The sequence below is a fragment of the Myotis myotis genome, unplaced genomic scaffold, assembly GCF_014108235.1.
Source record: "Myotis myotis isolate mMyoMyo1 unplaced genomic scaffold, mMyoMyo1.p scaffold_m19_p_7, whole genome shotgun sequence".
NCBI classification, from domain to species: Eukaryota; Metazoa; Chordata; class Mammalia; order Chiroptera; family Vespertilionidae; genus Myotis; species Myotis myotis.
Window position 1 is genome coordinate 71,117,609 of NW_023416379.1, and position 18,762 is coordinate 71,136,370.

At 44.6% G+C, this 18,762-nt stretch overlaps 1 protein-coding gene and 1 non-coding gene across 2 annotated transcripts in view; both read left to right on the plus strand.

The window, feature by feature from the left end:
- EYS (eyes shut homolog) overlaps positions 1–18,762 on the plus strand; it is a 1,264,258-nt gene that overhangs the window by 1,187,481 nt on the left and 58,015 nt on the right. The window contains 4 exon segments of the mRNA XM_036318417.1: positions 2,354–2,383; positions 2,386–2,535; positions 18,443–18,494; positions 18,496–18,607. Coding sequence (XP_036174310.1) covers positions 2,354–2,383; positions 2,386–2,535; positions 18,443–18,494; positions 18,496–18,607 — 344 coding nt within the window.
- Positions 14,446–14,576, plus strand: LOC118660877. Its single transcript, XR_004969070.1, has one exon. It is a non-coding gene; the product is annotated as a small nucleolar RNA SNORA38 (small nucleolar RNA).

Genomic DNA, 18,762 nt, shown 5'->3' on the forward strand with positions numbered 1-18,762 from the left:
ACTTCGGTCACTGCCCAACAACCCAAAGGGGGAGGAGAAAATATAAAGCCCTTATTGATTAGACTCTTGTCTGGCGATCTCGTTTCATTTGCTTGCTCTCTTCCTTTTTGTCCTTTACAGTTTGCAAACTCCATGCGTTTCCTGGGTAAACGACGTGCTGTTCTGGCCTCCCCGGCTTGGAACGTGCTGTTCTTTCCATCTGAAACGATTTTCCCTTTCATCTGTCGGGGGAAGTGCTGCTCAGCAGCCAAGCCTCAATTTTCAGCCCAGTTCTGTTGAATAAATTGGCCACACGCTAGTTCCTTGAGGGTAGGGATCAAGGAATAGTTATCTAGTTATCTGGGCTTTGTTATCTTTGTGTCACCAGCATCTAGCACAGGGTCTGACAGTGAAATAAATACATGTGATATATTTGTTGACATAACCTAACTGTATGATACCTTTCGACTCCGTTGTAAATTACGAACAGGAAGAAATGTTTTAAGTCATTCCTCTATTTTATTATTACATTTCATTGAATTCTATTTTTACTGTTTTGGTTGCCGATGGTAAAACAGTGTCAGTGTTTTTAGTTTATTTCACTTGCAATACATTTCACTTCCCTGAACTACTGAGAGTGGAAGGCCTGATGGGAAGAGGCTCATTATTTCTGGAACACAAGCCACTAGATAAAAAAAAATAAATGTGAAAGGCGATAGGTCTCCAAATCCCACATCAGATTTTTGTGAATTTTCAGGGGAAAAAAATTATCTCAGGCCACGCTTCCCAAAGAATAAAATGATCAGATTTTAATTAAATATTAAATATTAAAATGAAGTGTTCAACTTATTCCACACAATTACCCGATTTGAATAGTTATGTGAAACAAACAGAAATAAAAGCCTCTGATAACTCGCATCATCTTTCCCAGGATAGCACAATTATTTGCTATATAAACAGTTATAACCAGACATAACAAGCTCTTTTATTTTAAGTGTTGGGTACCAGAATGAGGCTATTTCTTAAGGCTTGTAAAAATTCTAGTTTTACAGCTTCCCAGGAGAGCCAGGCATCTCTTGAGAAGAAGTGAGCAATAAAAAGTAATCAAAACAATCTCTCCTTTCCTCTGGCAACTCTGGAACCAATATAAATAGATCCTAGGAACATCCTTTAACCTGGGAACACCATTCATAACAGACGGGGGTGGGAGTCACAATCCTCTTTCCTGTTTCCTGCGGTCCTCTTGGCCTAGGGGGGCGTGGGGGGGAGGGGGAAGCCAGCCGGGACTATTTATGAAGGAAACAGCAATGAAGGAGAAAATTTGGGTATAAGATTAGATAGAATTAGGATGAAAAGTGAGGCTGGCTGGCTGATAGCACCCCTCAATACAATTCTATTTTGTCCACACTGGCCCCTGAACTTCTGAGTTTTCTTTGTGTGTTTTTGTTTATTTGTTTGTTTTGTTAATCCTCACCCTATCATATTTTTTCCATTGATTTTTAGAGAGAGTGTGGGGGCGGGGTAGGAGGGAGAGGGAGAGAGAGAAACATTGATGAGAGACCCATCAATTGGTACCTCTCATACATGCCTGGATCAGGGCCGGGGATTGAACCTGCAACCCAGGTACATGCCATTGACCAGGAATCGACCTCATGGCTCTTGGTTGTTCAGGCCGGTGCTCTAACCACTGAACACACCAGCCAGTGCTGAACTGTTTCTTACCACTTCCTGTTTCTGTGAATTCTCCTTACAGTTTCAGGCCTATTGAAACCCATGCTTTCGTGGCCTAACAAGCATCTCAGCACAGTAGGGACGAACATTTCTTTTAGACAATGATTTTTCACTTCACGGAAAGTTCTCATCATGCACAATATGGTCATGGAAACTGATCACATTCTCTCTCGATTTTTCTGGCTTTCCTACCCCTGACCTAGGGCTTCTGCTACTATGAAGGGGCAGGATTAGAAACACACAGTTTGTTCCAAGCTGTGAATTCCCCTCTTAGTCATAGTCAGTGTTTGGATGCCAGGTCTTGTTTACAAAGCACCTGGGTAAACACTTTGTCTGCCAGGGATCTTTTCTGTTTCTAAAGTTAATCCTCAAAACAGAAGGTTTTGCTCTTTTAAGCAAATTCTCCATTATGTAGAAAGGGTCTGGGGGCGAGAGTATATACACAGGATCCCAAAACACTGCACCTCCTTGGTTCTGGTTCTGAAATTCCCTGTTGAGCCGCTTAGTGGCTCAGTGCTGAGAGCGCTCGAGTGTAATGAATGTGATAGTAAACAGGCCGTCTGGCCACATGCATCAGCAAACCCCCCTTCCACAAGAGCACGCACAGGTTTATTTTAACACTTGGGTTTGGGTTTTTCCACAGCTATTAATATCACTCAGCCCGGGTTCAGTGCATGGATGCCTTCGGATACACTTCATTCCTGGCTTATTCGCGGATCCCAGACATCAGCTTCGATTACGGATTCCACTCGAAGTTTCAGCTAGCAAACAACCACTCGGCACTGCAAAATAACGACTTCTTCTTCACCGGGCAGAAGGGCCATGGTAAGATTAATTGAACCCTCCAGGACTTGCTTAGCTCCTTTAAGAAGACTTTGGAGATTCTTCATGGACACTCTAATTGGCTGTGGATAAAGGAGACATTTGCTTAGATGCAGCCTCCTCCTGTTTTCTGCTCCAAGCATGTTCCTTGTAGCCCCAGGCGTTCAGCAGTTCCCTGACCTTCTCTGCAACCTTGCTCACACCGGGGCTGCCTGTTATAATCAAGGGCAAGAATTCCCGCAGGCAAACAGGAGGGCGGAGAAGGTGACCCGGTCACATGAGAAGTGAGCTTATTGGCTTGTCCTTTCCTCTGATTGTGTCACATAGAAGGAGAGAAGGGAAAGTCTCTATAAGAACAGCCTTTGACCGTGTGTTGGGAAATGGGAATTGTTGCCATCAAAGAAAGCTATTTCAAATTAAAGGGCTGGCGTGCCTCCATGGTTGAGGGTTGACCTTTGAACCAAGAGGTCACGGTTCAATTCCCAATCAGGGCACATGCCCAGGTTTCGGGCTTGATCCCCAGTGTGGGGCGTGCGTGAGGAAGCTGATCAATGATTCTCTCTCATTATTGATGCTTCTACCTCTCTCTCCCTCTCTCTTCCTCTCTGAAATCAATGAAAATACATAACTTTTTAAATGAAGAAAGTTTTCGGCCTGTACCAAAGTACACCAGTGCCCTAGAATTGGTGGGAAATCACCTCGTAAGTTAAATTTGTCTGTCCTAAGTAGAAACCAGGTATGCACCTGTGAAGGTCAGGGAAAAGCACACACGTTTTACTCCCAAATAAACAACCAACTAGTTAGGCAATTAATCACTTACCTCCTCTGAGCTCAGTGTCCTCATCTGTGAAATGAACACATTACACTGGAGAGAGACCTTTCTGCCAACCACCGGCAGTTCTATGGTGCTGGGGCCAATAGCATTCTGTTCTTTCCAGCTCCCTCAGTGACTCTCCTCACACTGCACATTGGTTTCCATAGTAACACCCTCAGGAAAGGAGCCTGCCCCTGGGGAAGTATAATGGGCCAGCCCCCACCTCCTCCACTGGATGGGGGCACTTGATCATGGGAGGTGCTATTCATTCTATCTCCAAAATCTGTTCCTAACTGGTCTTCCTATGGCCTTTCCTGCCTGCAATCCATTCTCCAAGTTGCAGCAAGAATTACCTTGTTAAAAGACGTCTCATCATATGTGAACCCTGCTTAAAACCCAGCTGACTTTCCATTGTGCTCAGAATGAGATCCAAACCTTCTTGCCATGTTCTCGAAGGGCCTCACCTCCACTCTAACTCCACCAGGCCACTCCCACCATCTCCAGGCCCCTCCCCACAGATCTTTCCCAGGGCCTTGGTCACCTCGGGGACTTAGCACTCACTCCTCCCTCTGCCTGGATAGGAAATGGCCATCAGAGTGGTCGCGAGAGCAGGCTCTGGGGCCTGGCAGTGTAGACTTAAGTCCAGTTTCCACCACTTACAACTTACGTGTTGTCACTTAATGTCTCTGTGCCCCGGTTTCCTCATCTGTCACTTGGGCATAATAATGGTACATTCCCTGGTAGAGTTGTGAGGATTAACATAGTACATGCAAAACGCTTAAAATAGCCTGGAACTCCATGAACACAGTAGCCTGTATTTTCTTCAGGAGGCCTTCCCAGCCACCTTCACCAAAGTAGGTGTGATCCCACCCCACCCAAGTTATTCTCTACCTCACCTTCCTATTTATTTCCTGCAAGCCCTTACCTCAAGGTATAATTCCTTTATCCATTTTAGGTAGTTGTTTCTTGTCTGTCACCACCAGAGAGTGGGAGCTCCATGTGGACACAGACCAAGTTGTCCCCATTTGACTTTACATGCCCACACTTAGCCTGATGCATAATCAGTACTGAATGAATGGATAAGAGAACCACAATAAGTACAGATAACTGTAAAAAAAATTTCTCATAGAACAGATAGTTGTATGATATGTAAATAGGCAGTATGGTTGTACAAAGGTACGTACTTAAAAAGCAGCCTTTATTAGGGGCTCCAGGTCAGGTGCCATCCTTTCCATCAGGATGTCCCCGGAGGCTACCTGCCCCACCTCCTTTGGTCAATGCCCCTTCTTCTGAGTCCTGATAGCCTGCCCTGCACTTCGGGCCTGGACCCTCTGTGCCAGGCTGTGGTTGGCTAGATAGTTCTCCTCTTTTATAGAAACGGTGTCCCAGTTATCACTATTTCAACCACAAAGCTTCCCCCAGGTGGTTTTAGTAACTAATCTGTTGAATGGCTGCCAGAAGTCACAGAGGGAAGAGGGGAGAAAGAAGGAATTCCTACCCCTCACCCTTTAATCCTCACACACTTCAGCATGTTTATCAATTATATCCTTTTCATTACAAAAAAAAAAAAAAAAAGGAGCAAATAAAAAATTCAAAGGAGCATTACACCCGCTGGGCCCTTCTTATTTTAAAGCGTATCTTCTAAATCCCGAACGATTCGCAGAGGGAGAACCCAAGCAAAGCATCAACACTTGGTTCATGAAAATACTGCACCAAATAACTCTTCAGTACTCTGCTACTAAACACTCTCAAAATTCTCAAAAAATAAAATAAAATAAAACAATAGCTAATGTTTGGGCCACAATTTTTCTAAATTGTGGAATTTCACATATAACATTTCCTGGGTTTCTCTATTCATCTTATTTGTATGGATGGATAGGAAAGCTAATTCTGCACTTGGCATTTGTAGGTTGGCAGCATGGCTAAGTAAAGGCTAGATGAACAGGTAAATTGTGGAGCTCTAGTTTCTAATCAGTGAAAAGAAATCTGAAACATGCAATTCCACATTGTACCACCTGAGGGAGCCAGAACACCAGCTAAAAAAATGCAAATAGCACTAACCTGATTTTTAAGGCAATGCTTCTCCAAGTAGGACCACCTCATGGCTGTATCAGAGTCACGTGGGGGTGTTTGTTAAAAGGCTAATTCCCAGGCCCTCTTGAATTAAATAATAGAATGTTATCAAGCACCTTTGGTACTTTTTACACGACTAATATTTGAGAGCACCCTCTCAAAACCTTTAGGGACTATCTAAATTAGACCATGTGTGGGGATGGAATATGGAATATGTAGGAATGTAATATGTAGGAATGATGTGTCCACTTGTGTATCACAAAGTTATTCATTCAAGAGATACATATTTCTCTAAAATACTTAATGATTAATATTAACCACACGATTTGAAATTATCTATTCTACATAAAAAACTATGATCCAAATCAGTTTGTTTTTCATGGTGGTAATAGCTCCACATTTAGGAGTTATTCTTTTCTTTTTCATTTTTTTTTTGTTATTGTTAATCCTCACCCAACGATATTCTTTCTATTGAATTTTTAGAGAGAGTGGAAAGAAGAGAGAGGGGGTGGAGAGAGAGAGAGAGAGAGAAACATCGATATGATAGAGACACATTAATTGGTTGCCTCCCACACGCACCGCGTCAGGGTCTGGGGATGAACTGCAACCCAGGTATGTGCCAGGAATTGAACCCACAACACTTTGGTGCACGGGCAGGTGCTCTAACCAGTGAGCAAACCGGCCAGAGCTAGGTGTTATTTTTTTTTTTTTAGTTGTTATTCTTGTTTAGTAGCATCAATCTCTGATCTGCATACTGGTTGTTACTATTAAAATTACCTTTCCATATGCTGCCTTTACCTTCCTTAGGTTAGAAGATGCACAAAGCCACAGAGTTTCTATAATAACTTGAAATGTAAGCCAACCTCTAATTCTGACATGTCTACATAAGAAGGCGAGGGACCTTCATACCCCGGCACTGATTATACTCTTCCCTGAGTCTCCCTAAGCTGCTCACCAATTTTTTCAGGCTTTATTCTCATTGAACTCTCTGGACAAATTACCCTTTCAAACAATTCAGCTTGAAAATCTCTCTTGACTTGTGATTGTAACCTAACCCAATCCTCTTCCTGTGCTCCTGCAGTCATATTTGGTATTTCTTTCATTATCTCTTCTTCCTTTCCTTCCCCCACACCCTTATATTGTATGTCCTGTGGTTTATTCTTCTAGAAATCACCTGCATGTCCAGCAGTTCACAGCTGAATACGTACATTGGTGTCCCCTCCTGTGTCCCTCCTTTGGGACTGGCGTAAAGGTTCTGCTCCGGCCAGAAACCCAGGAGGCACCTGGATATCCATCTCCCTTTCACTCACTTGACAACTACTTCCTGGGAACCTAGATGAGACATTCTTCAAGGTGGTGGAGAGACAGTTATGACCAAGATAGGCAAGGTTCTTGTCTCTCTCCATGTTATCCCCTATGTTCTACCAAATGCCATTGCCTGTCCATTTTACCTCCCCATGACTTGTTTTTTATCTTCTCTTTCTATCGTCTTTCTTCTCCTCATTGCCTCCAGCTTCTCTGCAATAGCCTCCATTCCATTCCCTCTGCCCAGTCATTTTTTGCTCCAGGGGGCCTAACATACAAGTGCAAACATTTCTTGCCCAATCAACATGCTTGATCATAACCTACACCCAAAATCTTCTGCATAATTACACAGAGGTTTACCCATCCCATTAGTACCATCTGTGTTCCTTCCATCCACTCTCCACTCAGCAGGATTCGTGCACGTGTGTGTTCTGGGTCGTGTGGCTATGTCCTTGCTTCTGTGCCTTTGCACGGGCTGTTCCATCCTCCTGAGCGAGGCACCCTTCACTGTGTGCCTCCAAAACATGTCTGTCCCGTAAAGCCTCAGCTGAAAAGATCATTCTTCTTTGAAGTCTTTAACACTTCCAAGAACATTTAAGACTTAATCTCACTGCAGTTGGCTGGTAACAATTACAATGTTTTACTATAACTGTTGGGACCTCTTTGAGAATTGTACCATGGCTTTTCTTTCTTATATCAATAGTGGCTGCCACATATAGGCAACTCATTGCAGTTTTTGAAAGGTGTAATGCCAAAATAAAGCCTATGGTCCCCATCAGACTAAAACTTACAATCAATTTAGGAAGGCACAACACATATGCTTAAAATTTTCTTAATTAACAATCCTCACCCAGAGGTCAGAGACCATGTCTGGTACTCACAGCCCCTATCATAATGTCTAATACATGAACAGAGGCATCACTGAAAGAGAAGAAGTGCGTAAGTGATAGAAAAGATGACATTCAGAAAGTAGAAACCCTACCCAGCTTGAACAGTCAGGAACTTTGTTCCCTTTTGTGTGTTTCTCGTCCTTTCCTTCCATTGCAACCAGTCCTCTACAGTTAGTGCCACCCCAGCCTGGCTGCCTTCCCAGTGCCGTTCTCCCCCAGCCTGGGCCCCGCGAATCCCCAGCCAGCAAGCAGCTTTACACTGAGTGGCCAGATGATTATGACCACCCCATCAGTACAATGAAGTGAATTAGTTATGCAAATAATAATAATAACAAAACCTTGAGAGTATTTGCTTAGGAAGTTTCCAATATTCAGTATTTTTGGAAGTGTCAATGAAGTACTGATGGGGTGGTCATAATAATCTGGCCACTCAGTCTATAACGGCCGGTTTATTCCACCCATTCGCTCCACCTGCCTGGAAGGCTGTTCCAGTTCGTCACCTCTTCTAAACTACCCATCATGCAACATTTCCTAATGAATTTGTGTCTCCTTATAGCTGATCTACACAAAGCCTGTGTAGAACTCTCAATTTACATTCCATAAGCTGGTATCTAATTGTATACTGTTTTGTTATCCACAATCCCTACTTTCAGTCATATGAAGTCACCATTGTCATATATCAAAAACATTAGAATAACAACAATTTCATCATTTTAGTCTTGTACCTCAGCAAGATTAATCTTAAATTATGTTTGGACAAGCCATGACTGCATGACTTCAGTTTTCTTTTGCATCCGTAACTGCATCATTCACATGGCACACACTGAGTGAGAAATCAATAATTACCTGTTTATTGAATCTTCCACTAACAGAAAGACTGTAGACAAGCTATCCTGGTAGCTAATAATACTGTGTAGACATAGATTAATCTGGATTATAGTGAAGAAATTAGGACCTAAATAAAGTAGGGAGGGGAGATATGTATCACTGTTTACATCATTGAATGTAAGTTACAATCTGAACATTAGCCCTGGCCAGCGTCACTCAGTGGTTAGAGCATTGGTCTATGCACCAAAGGATGGCGGGTTTGATTCCTGGTCAAGGGCATGTACCTGAATTGCAGATTCAAACTCTAGCCCCAGTCAGGGTGCTTTCAGGAGGCAACCAATCAATGTGTGTCTCTCACACATTGATGTCTCTCTCTCTCTCTCTCTCTCTCTCTCTCTCTCTCTCTCTCTCTCTCTCTCTCTCCCTCTCTCTCTCCCTCTCCCTCTCCCTCTCCCTCTTCCTCTCCCTCCCTTCCTCCCTCGCTCCCATTTTCTCTAAAAATTAATGGGAAAAATATCCTCAGGTGAGGCTTAACAAAACAAGAAATCTGGCATTAGCCTGTATTAAAAAGGTATAATGTCACAAAGGAATATTTCAGAAAAAAAAATCTGTAATTTCATGATCTATGTGCCTAAGCCCTTTATGCGTGTCGCTTCCTGTCAGTCATCAGCATGTAGGTCTTCTGTGCTGCGGTAATTAGGAAAGATCGCCTCATATTTCATGCCAACTAATTTCTTGTTTACTTCGAGCCCTTAGTTATTCACTGTACTACAAAATACGACTGCATAAATATAGCTTGATGTTTTTCTGTGGAAATAAATGAAATGAATGTCATCCACAGAACAGAAAAAGAAAAATGAAGAGAGGAGTGTCACAAAATCCAATCAGCTCAGCCTGTTTTTTTATAGCCTGTGGTGTAAATCAGGCAGGAGGAAGATCCCTGATGAATGAGAGAGCAGGCTGCAGCCAATTCCTTAATATAACACCTCTCCCAATTCCAGAGGCCGAGGCATTTTATAAACATAGCTGACAGTAGATGTTCATATTCAATTTTTTTTGCAACAGAAAAATGCTCATTATCTTCTTCTGTAATCACATGAGAGTGAACTGGAAATCGTGAAAATTTCTTCCTGACAACCTCAAACTACCCAATCTTAGTTTTCGTGAAATTAAATATCTTTGGCTTTAGTAAACTAATTCACTTTACTGACTAAGAAATGTATAAGATTATCATATTTGACCAGTGCTCAAACAGGATTAAAAATGACAAAAATATGTAGATCCTCACACATCCCCTTCCACTACCAACCCTTTTTAAATTTGCATGAAGAGTGAATGTTCATTTAAGCATAGTTCAATGGGGTAACCTGGGTGTCATAGAGGAACATCCGGAGGACAAGAAAAAGACGAGGGCCAAGTACAAATCAGTAAACTCCAGCCCACATTTGCACTGTTTTTTTCTGTACTCCCAGGAGGCACATATGGTTCCATCTTATGGAAATTCAAGTTTACCCATAAACTGGTGCTTACATTCCTTGTTTTCATGGTCTTATCTCGGACAGCAGACAGCAAGAGAAAACCAGACTCTCTACTTTTTCTAGTCTCAGATCCTTTTGTTCAGGAGACAGAAAAATGCGGGCCCTCTGTAGCCCCAGGAAATGCATTTTGTCCCATTTCCATGTGCTCTGAGCACAGCATGGCGTGTGCTGTCACTGTCACCCTCGACCCACAGTCTGCACCAGCACAGCTGGAAGTCGGGGCGCCATTTGATTTGGCCACATGCAGCAGCCAGTTTACGTTGCCCATATTTTAATAATCGAATCCCTTGAAGTAGACACTACATGGTCTCCAATATACACAATGACAAAAGAAGGCACCTCATGGACATGGCTGTGTATGGTTCTGATGCTTTCAAAGCTCTGGAATATCCATAGCTGAATGGTTCCATCCACAGAACAGGAGGCTGAGTGCCGGCCACTGTGATTAGAAGCCGTACAGATCTTAGAATCAACAGACTGGATGCTCCTTAAGAGTTCCTTCAAAGTCTCCAGTCATCTTAGTTTTAGGTGAGCACCCACTAAAGCAGAGACTGTCACTGACTATGGGGTAAAAATGGCTCAAGTGTCTAGAATCCTATACCACTCAATATGTACTGTTCTGATAGGTGAGATTCCATTCAACCTAGATATATTTTTCCTTTGCAGCCCTTTAGCTTTGATTCTAATTCCATGTCTTCCATTATTTTTCTAAAATCATTCACACTTATCTAATTCTTCATTCATATAGACTGAGCTTTCTTTCTAAACTCTGAATATACCCTCTCATAGCCATAAGCTAGTGATGGCGAACCTTTTGAGCTCGGCGTGTCAGCATTTTGAAAAACCCTAACTTAACTCAGGTGCTGTGTCACATATAGAAATTTTTTGATATTTGCAACCATAGTAAAACAAAGACTTATATTTCTGATATTTACTTTATATATTTAAATGCCATTTAACAAAGAAAAATCAACCAAAAAATGAGTTCACGTGTCATAGGTTCGCCATCACTGCCAGCTGATCAATGATTCTCCCTCATCATTGATGTTTCTATATCTCTCTCCCTCTCCCTTCCTCTCTGAAATAAATAACAATATTTTTTTTAATAGTAAAACCTTTAGGTTTAAAAACCAACCACAAGCAAACAATCCAGTAGTAAATACTTCCCTCTCCCTCTCTGAAATTAATAAAAAATATATTTAAAATAAAAAATAAATAAAAGGCTAAGCATGGTTCACCACAACACACCACTTCAGAGCTCTCTGCCTAGCAGGAACTGTAGAATTCAGTTATGACTTGTCTTTCTAGCCAAAGGGAGACCAAATTTGTTTGTTTGTTTGTTTGTTTGTTTTTCTATGCATTCAGAAAGAATTTTTATTCACTTGCTAGATTTCATTGCTCTTTTTTAAAAAATATATTTTATTGATTTTTTACAGGGAGGAAGGGAGAGGGATAGAGAGTTTGAAACATCGATGAGAGAGAAACATCAATCAGCTGCCTCCTGCACACCTCCCACTGGGGATGTGCCCGCAACCAAGGTACATGCCCTTGACCGGAATCAAACCCGGGACCCCTCAGTCCGCAGGCCGACACTCTATCCACTGAGCCAAACTGGTCAGGGCTCTCATTGCTTTTAACTACTATTCATCTAAAGTCCTTTCTTATTGTTTCCTTCCTCCCTTTTATCGCTTGTACAACATAATCTCTCTAAACCCTTCCTTCTTAGCATCAGCGGATAATATCCAACAACTATCCTTTGCTTTGTCAAAAAATATTCTTCCTAAACCTGGTTTCATTAAGAGTCCTTGTGGGTTTGTGCTCTGTGTGCCAAATGACTTAGTTCCAATTCTTTTCATTTAAAAAAGAAAGAGAAAAAAGCAAACACTTCATTGTATCATATATTTCTCAAAGTTACTCAAAGAATAATGTTCTAGCAAAACACTGAATTTGAGAATAAAAGTAGTGGATAGCATTGGTGGCTGTTTGAAGTATGGCATTGCTTATATTATTATGTGTTAAGCCAAGAAATTCCCATTACAATAAATTACAGGATAGTGGCATGAGATGTATAAATGGATGGTAACAAACTATAACTTCAAGTCACTTTACTTGATCTTCATGGTTGACTCTCCAAAAATTTTTGTTGGGTCAGAGAAATGCACTGAAGCAAGGAAGACCGCTATAGCTTTAAGGAAGGAGGGGGGGAAAATGAAAAGAACAATTCTACTCCAAAAGTTAACTGGGAGCAGATGTGTGCTCCTGCACGGGGACCAGCTTTTTTATATGAAGCAGGGGGAGAAAGTGGAGTTCACAAAGCTAAGGGCAGCCCACAGCGGAAAGGAAAGGAATAAAACATGCATTGATTGAGGACCTAGTATGTGCTAGGTCAGCACCTGCTGGTGCTTAACATTCAACATCACTGGATCCTTAGGAAATTGCTAGGAGATATGATTGTCCCCCTTCTTCCTTGGAGGGAGCACTCGGGAGGTGACACAGCTGCAGTCAGACACTTGCTTCCCTTTCTCTGCTGCATGGACGTGGGTTCTGCAGTCACGCTGTCTGTCTCAGGTGCAGGCCCAGCCACCCAGCAGCTGTGTGGCCTCTCGAGGGCCCTGTGCATCAGCATCACCCCACAAACCTTGTAGGTTTCCTGCCCCCGCGAGTCTGTGTCTCATCTACTTACACAGGCTCCCAGCAACCCCAGATGCACAGGCCAATCTAGTTTCATTTTGCTCTTCTTTCCTGGTTTGCTTTATAAGGGCAACAAAGGTCCCCCTTCCAGACGACTACAGACTCTGTGGGGCCGATTGCAAAATGAACATGCAGGGCTCCTTGTTCAGGAAGCAGAGACACAAGGCCATTAAACATACTAAAAGCATTTTGCTTTTCTTTGGGGGTCTCTCAACTTCTTATAGCGCCTTTTATTTATTATTTATGTGAGTCCACATTAAGAAGAATTAAAATGTTAAATTGTGAGCATGAACTTTACCATTCATTTCTATATTGTGCAACGCTGGTTTGAAATGCAAATATAAGAGCTTCTCACTCATAGGCATGATCATGGAAGCTGCACAGCTGGTAGTGCACAGCTTGTGCAGGCATCTGGGATTCTTTCTTGTCAGAACAGTAGAGGCGCTGCACGGAATTGTCAGCTGTGTCTATTTCACCCCTTGATCCATGCACATCTGTCCACACGACCTTAGGCCTGCTATTGGCTAAGGAAGGATGGAAAGGAAAAACACTAGGGACTTCCTTCTCTTTCCTTTCCCTCTCTGCCATCATTTTTGGTGTAAATAATTAGCTGATAGTGGGAAACAGTGGGAGAAAGAAAGGAATGAGAAGGTCCTGGTTATTCATGTTTCTTAGACCACCATTGCTTTTCTGTGCTTGAAGTAAATCCTGGTTCAACTGGAAAGCATGGCCTCTGAGAATTGTCAGCACCTCTACCTCTTCAGCTGTTAGATGAACATGCTTGTCTTGCACTTGGTGGAGTCTCAGTGAATTCCTGGGGTTGTGGGCATTCTGTTCTCCTGGGATATCACAGACACTACATGTGAACAGGGTGACAAGAAACAGCCAACATTGCATCTCTGATCTACTGTCCCATAGACTTCACTTTCCAAATATAGTTCAAAGAATTTCAAGAAGTGACAGCAGAGCATTGAACCATGTCTGTGGTTCCCTTCTGAGCACAGAGCCCTGTGTGACAACATAGGCCACATGCCCTGGCCCTGCTAGGGTTATTAACATCAGCCGAGCTTTGAATAAAACCAGATGGGGAGCCTGCTAATAAAGTATTTCCAGGGCCTAACTTCAAGGATTCTCATGTAAATTCTAGAATCTGTATTTTTTTTTATAAGACCTCTGTGTGATTGTGATGGACGTCCAGGTTTGCAAAACCACCCCGTAGAGAAATTCCAAGCCCTTGAAATATGTCCACCTGCTCTAGCTGGTTTTGCTCAGTGGCTAGAGCAGCCGTGGGCAAACTACGGCCCCCAGGCCGGATCTGGCCCGTTTGAAATGAATAAAACTAAAAAAAAAAAAAAAAAAAAAAAAAAAAAAAAAGACCGTACCCTTTTATGTAATGATGTTTACTTTGAATTTATATTAGTTCACACAAACACTCCATCCATGCTTTTGTTCCGGCCCTCCGGTCCAGTTTAAGAACCCATTGTGGCCCTCGAGTCAAAAAGTTTGCCCACCCCTGGGCTAGAGTATCAGCCTGCAGACTAAATAGTCCCAGGTTTGATTCTGGTCAAGAGCACATGCCTGTGGTTGCGGGCTCAATCCCCAGTAGGGGGTGCACAGGAGGCAGCTGATTGATATTTCTCTCATCCATGTTTCTAACTCTCTATCCCTCTGCCTTCCTCTCTGAAATCACCTGGAAGGCACAAGTCCAGAGTGGAAGGAGTGACAAAGGGAAACAACCCTGATAGACCCATGGGTTGTAAATAAGATGCCAGCACCATGCTACAAAGGCATGTCTGTGGTTCCCTGTCTTTGGACATAAAATAATTGGAGGCAAAGAAATATGGATGTGGAGAAATCTGGAGCCCGCTTGCTCCCTGCAGGCTCAAGACCAACCATCCCACATTGGCGGGGGCGGGGGGGGGGGGGCGCGGAGATTCTGTCATCTACTTGACAGTCTGATTGGCTCCCTGGCTCTCTGATGCCCACCCCTTGGAGCATCTACGTCTGTGCCCTGTAAGCAGGGGTATCTGTACACCGACGTCGGCCTCTTTCCCCCAGCTGCTCCTTTCTGAGGCCCCCAGCCCTGGGACTGACCTGCCTTTCCACCTGGCTCTCTAACCAGCTTCTTCAGAACCACCTTCAACTGCTCCCTCTTCCTCAACTCTTCACTCCAAATGGATCTGTTCTTTCAAATTTTCCTTCCGGATCACACACTGATGCCTTGGGTGCTCCCTTAGCCTCTGCTATTGCGCTGAACAAGGTCAGGGAGAGAAAGACCTGCAGGGGTGTAGGGAGGTGGGCCCCTAAGGCACTGGAAAGCAGAAGACAGAAACATCATTTAGACATGTTTGAACTCTGCCTCTGTTTTGCTGATGGCTCTGCCCTAGACCCTGCCTTGACATTCTTTCCTCTGGAGTCTCTTGAATGACCTTCCAATGAGACTCCTTCTCTGCCTCCATGTCTGCCCTCAACACAGCTTTGAGATTCCTCTAAAATCCAGCTCTAATATAATTCTCTTATTCAAAATCCTCTCATGGCTCCTGAAACTCTCGAGAAAAATATTTAAATCCTTTATTGTCCGATGTCAGGCCCTTAAAGAGATGGCTGCTTCTGCCACAGACACGAAACGCCAACCAGGCCCAGCGCTCAGCAGGTCCGTCAGCACCTGTTCTCTGCTCCTCCGGGGCTTTGGCGATGCGCTCCCCCTGCTCTGAACAGCCCGCTTCAGCCCTTCCCCTTTCCTCATCCGCCAGCCAATTCTTGTTTGTCGTTTTATGAGTTGGCTAGAAACCAACTTGAAAATCACCTCCTTTTCAATCTCCCAACCCGTCCTCCCGACCCCATCGTAATAACCATCCCCCATTACTGCTTCTCCTCTGCTCCCCATGGCACTTGAGACCAACCTCCTGTGTCCTTCCAACCAGGCTGTGAGGACCTGGAGGAGAAGGCCATTCCTGCAGGAAAGAGGCTGGCAGCAACTGGAGGCAGGAGGAGTGGCAACAAGGCCCGAAAGAAGGCTGGCACAAATAAATCTGCTCTCCCACCACCTCCCAGCTCAGTGGGCAGGATGCCATCCCCATGCCTACCCCCTAGACCCGTGGTCAGCAAACTGCTGCTCGCGAGCCACATGTGGCTCTTTGGCCCCTTGAGTGTGGCTCTTCCACAAAATATCACGTGGGGGCGCGCACGTACAGTGCGATTGAAACTTCGTGGCCCATGTGCAGAAGTCAGTATTTTGTCGAAGAGCCACACTCAAGGGGCCACAGAGCCACATGAGGCTCGCGAGCCGCAGCTTGCCGAGCCGCAGTTTGCCGACCACTGCCCTAGATCACTGGGAAGATGACTCAGATGCCCACCAGAATTTCTCAAAAAGACCACCATTCACAACTCACAGATAACTCGCTGATCATTCTCCTCTCCAGCCATCTCGCCCTAGGACTTGATCTCAACAGCTGCCTGAGAGACTGTCTCCAATCTCTCACGGAGGTTTCTCTCCTTTGTGCCTAACTGCCTTCCTGAATCTATGTTTCCTCCTGGGAGCTCTTTACACTTTAAATATACAACCCAGCTAACCTGCTGCAGCACTGCAGGTGGAAAGAAATCGAGAGAGGGGGAGAGAGAGAGAGAGAGAGAGAGAGAGAGAGAGAGAGAGAGAGAGAGAGAGAGAGGCAGAGAGAAAGAGAGAGACAGAGAGGCAGAGAGAGAGAGAGAGAGAGAGAGAGAGAGAGAGAGAGAGAGGCAGAGAGACAGAGAGAGAGAGAGAGAGAGAGGCAGAGAGACAGAGAGAGAGAGAGAGACAGAGAGAGAGAGAGACAGAGAGAGAGAGAGAGGCAGAGAGACAGAGAGAGAGAGAGAGAGAGAGACAGAGAGAGAGAGAGGCAGAGAGACAGAGAGAGAGAGAGACAGAGAGAGAGAGAGACAGAGAGAGAAGAGAGAGAGACAGAGAGAGAGGAGACAGAGAGACAGAGAGAGAAAGAGCGAAAGGAAAGAAAGAGGAGAGACAGAAGGCCGAGAGAGAGAGAGAGAGGCAGAGAGAGAAAGAGAGAGGACGGAGGCAGAGAGAGAGAAAGAGAGGACAGAGAGCAGAGAGGAGAGAGAAGAGAGAGACAGAGAGACAGAGAGAGAGAGAGAGAGAGAGAGAGAGAGAGAGAGACAGAGAGAGAGAGAGAGAGAGAGACGCCATTTGTCCCCAGCGTGCTTAGTCATCGGTGCGGCATTTAACACAGTGGCTCTCCACCTTAGCTGTATATTAGATTCACCAAAGGAGCATCCGAAAATAACTCAGCTCAGAGCCCAGGGAAGACGTATTAGGAAAACAGAGGCAGAGTTCAAACATCTCTAAATGATATTTCTTTTTTTTTTTTTAATCCTCACCCAAGGATATTTTCCCATTAATTTTTATAAAGGGTGGAAAGGAGGGGGGAGAGACAGAGAGAGAAACATCAGTGTGAGAGAGGTTGCCGCCACATACGCCTCACCAGGGCTGGGGATCGAGCTTTCAACTGAGGTAGGTGCCAGAATCGAACCTGGGACCCTTCAGTCCGCGGGCAGATGCTCTATCCACTGAGCCAAGCCGGGTGGGGCTAAATGACATTTCTGTCTTCTGCTTTCCAGCACCGTTGGGAGCCCACCTCCATTCCTGCTGGTCTTTCTATCCTTTACCTTGATCAGCCCAACTGCAGAGGCCAAGGGAGCAGACAAGTCCCCCAGCTTAGCATTACAGGAGAGGGAGGCTGTCCATATGATAATAATTCCATCCATGTCCAAGAGCTCACTCCTGCTTTTTGCCCTGTGATTAAGCCTCTTCTTTCTATGGGGTCCTTACATTGTTCTTCCAAGCAGAAGTCCTTGCCTCAGTTCCCTACCTGCAAGCCTCAGTATAAAGGTCTACAAACACACCTTTTAGAAACTGGGGGATGTTTTTTGATCCCACTTACCTGTCAATAGATCGTTTGCCTCCACCTCGTTCTAGAAGCTCAGTCTTTACCTAGGTGTGTTCTGCCACCTGCCAGTTCTTCACATCTGCCAGGTCTTATACCCTTAACCATCCCAGGCCTTCCTAAAGCCACCACAACTACTGCCGGACCCTCTCCCTGGTGCCTGATGCTAAATCTCTCTCCCAACCATCTTCCCTTTTCACATGGGTCTCTCTTAGCAGTATCCTGAGTTCTCCGGGCACTGGAATTCACTATGCTGGTGGGTGGCCCTGCACTAATGGGGGAGAGAGAGAAGGAGGACACAGAAGCAACCCACCTTTCCCTAGTCGCGGTGGCATGGCCAAGAGCTTTTGCAATAGAACAAAGATAACATACCCTGAGCAGCTATAGAAATAGATCTTCTTTATACTCCCCTCACACCATGGAGAAAATTTCAAAGCTGATGCTAGGTTACCTCCATCATTTGAATCTTGTTAACCACCAGAGCAGTTTTACTCCATTAGAAAGACCTACTTATTGTACAGTACACACGGAATTTCACCCAGACCAAAAAAGGGGGCTTTTAATTCCAACGTTTTAGGTATTAATTATATCCCTGGGTTGATGAGACTCCTCATGGCTTAAAAAGAAAAACACCGCTTAGTTCTCAGTGTCCGTGGGTGTGAATATAACTGCAGGCAGTCACACACACACACCCGAGAGCTGATGAGAGGCTGGGCGTCTGTGACAACTCACTGCCCGGCTCTGTAACTCAGAAGCAGCCAGGGAAATGGAGCTGGCTAGACTCCTGACAGTCCCCCCGATGAGCATGCCCCAGGCATATTCTCATTCCAGGGCTGAATGGCGATGACTTCCTGGCAGTGGGTTTGCGCAACAGCCGCGTGGTGTAGTTAGAACCTGGGGTCCGGCATCGCAAGTATCAGCAGCAATCCTCTGGATCTGAGCCTTGGGGTCCACACGGTCCATCTGGGGAGGTTCTTCCGAATGGGCTGGCTGAAGGTCATCCCTTCGTCTGTCCCTCAGACTTCTCAGTGCGAGCACAGTGTTTGGCCAGGTCTTGCAAAGGCCATAGGCTGGGCAAAGGTGATAGGCCGTGCCACGCGTCCCCACGAAGTTCACAAACCAGTGCACAACATGGAGGACCAGAAGGATGA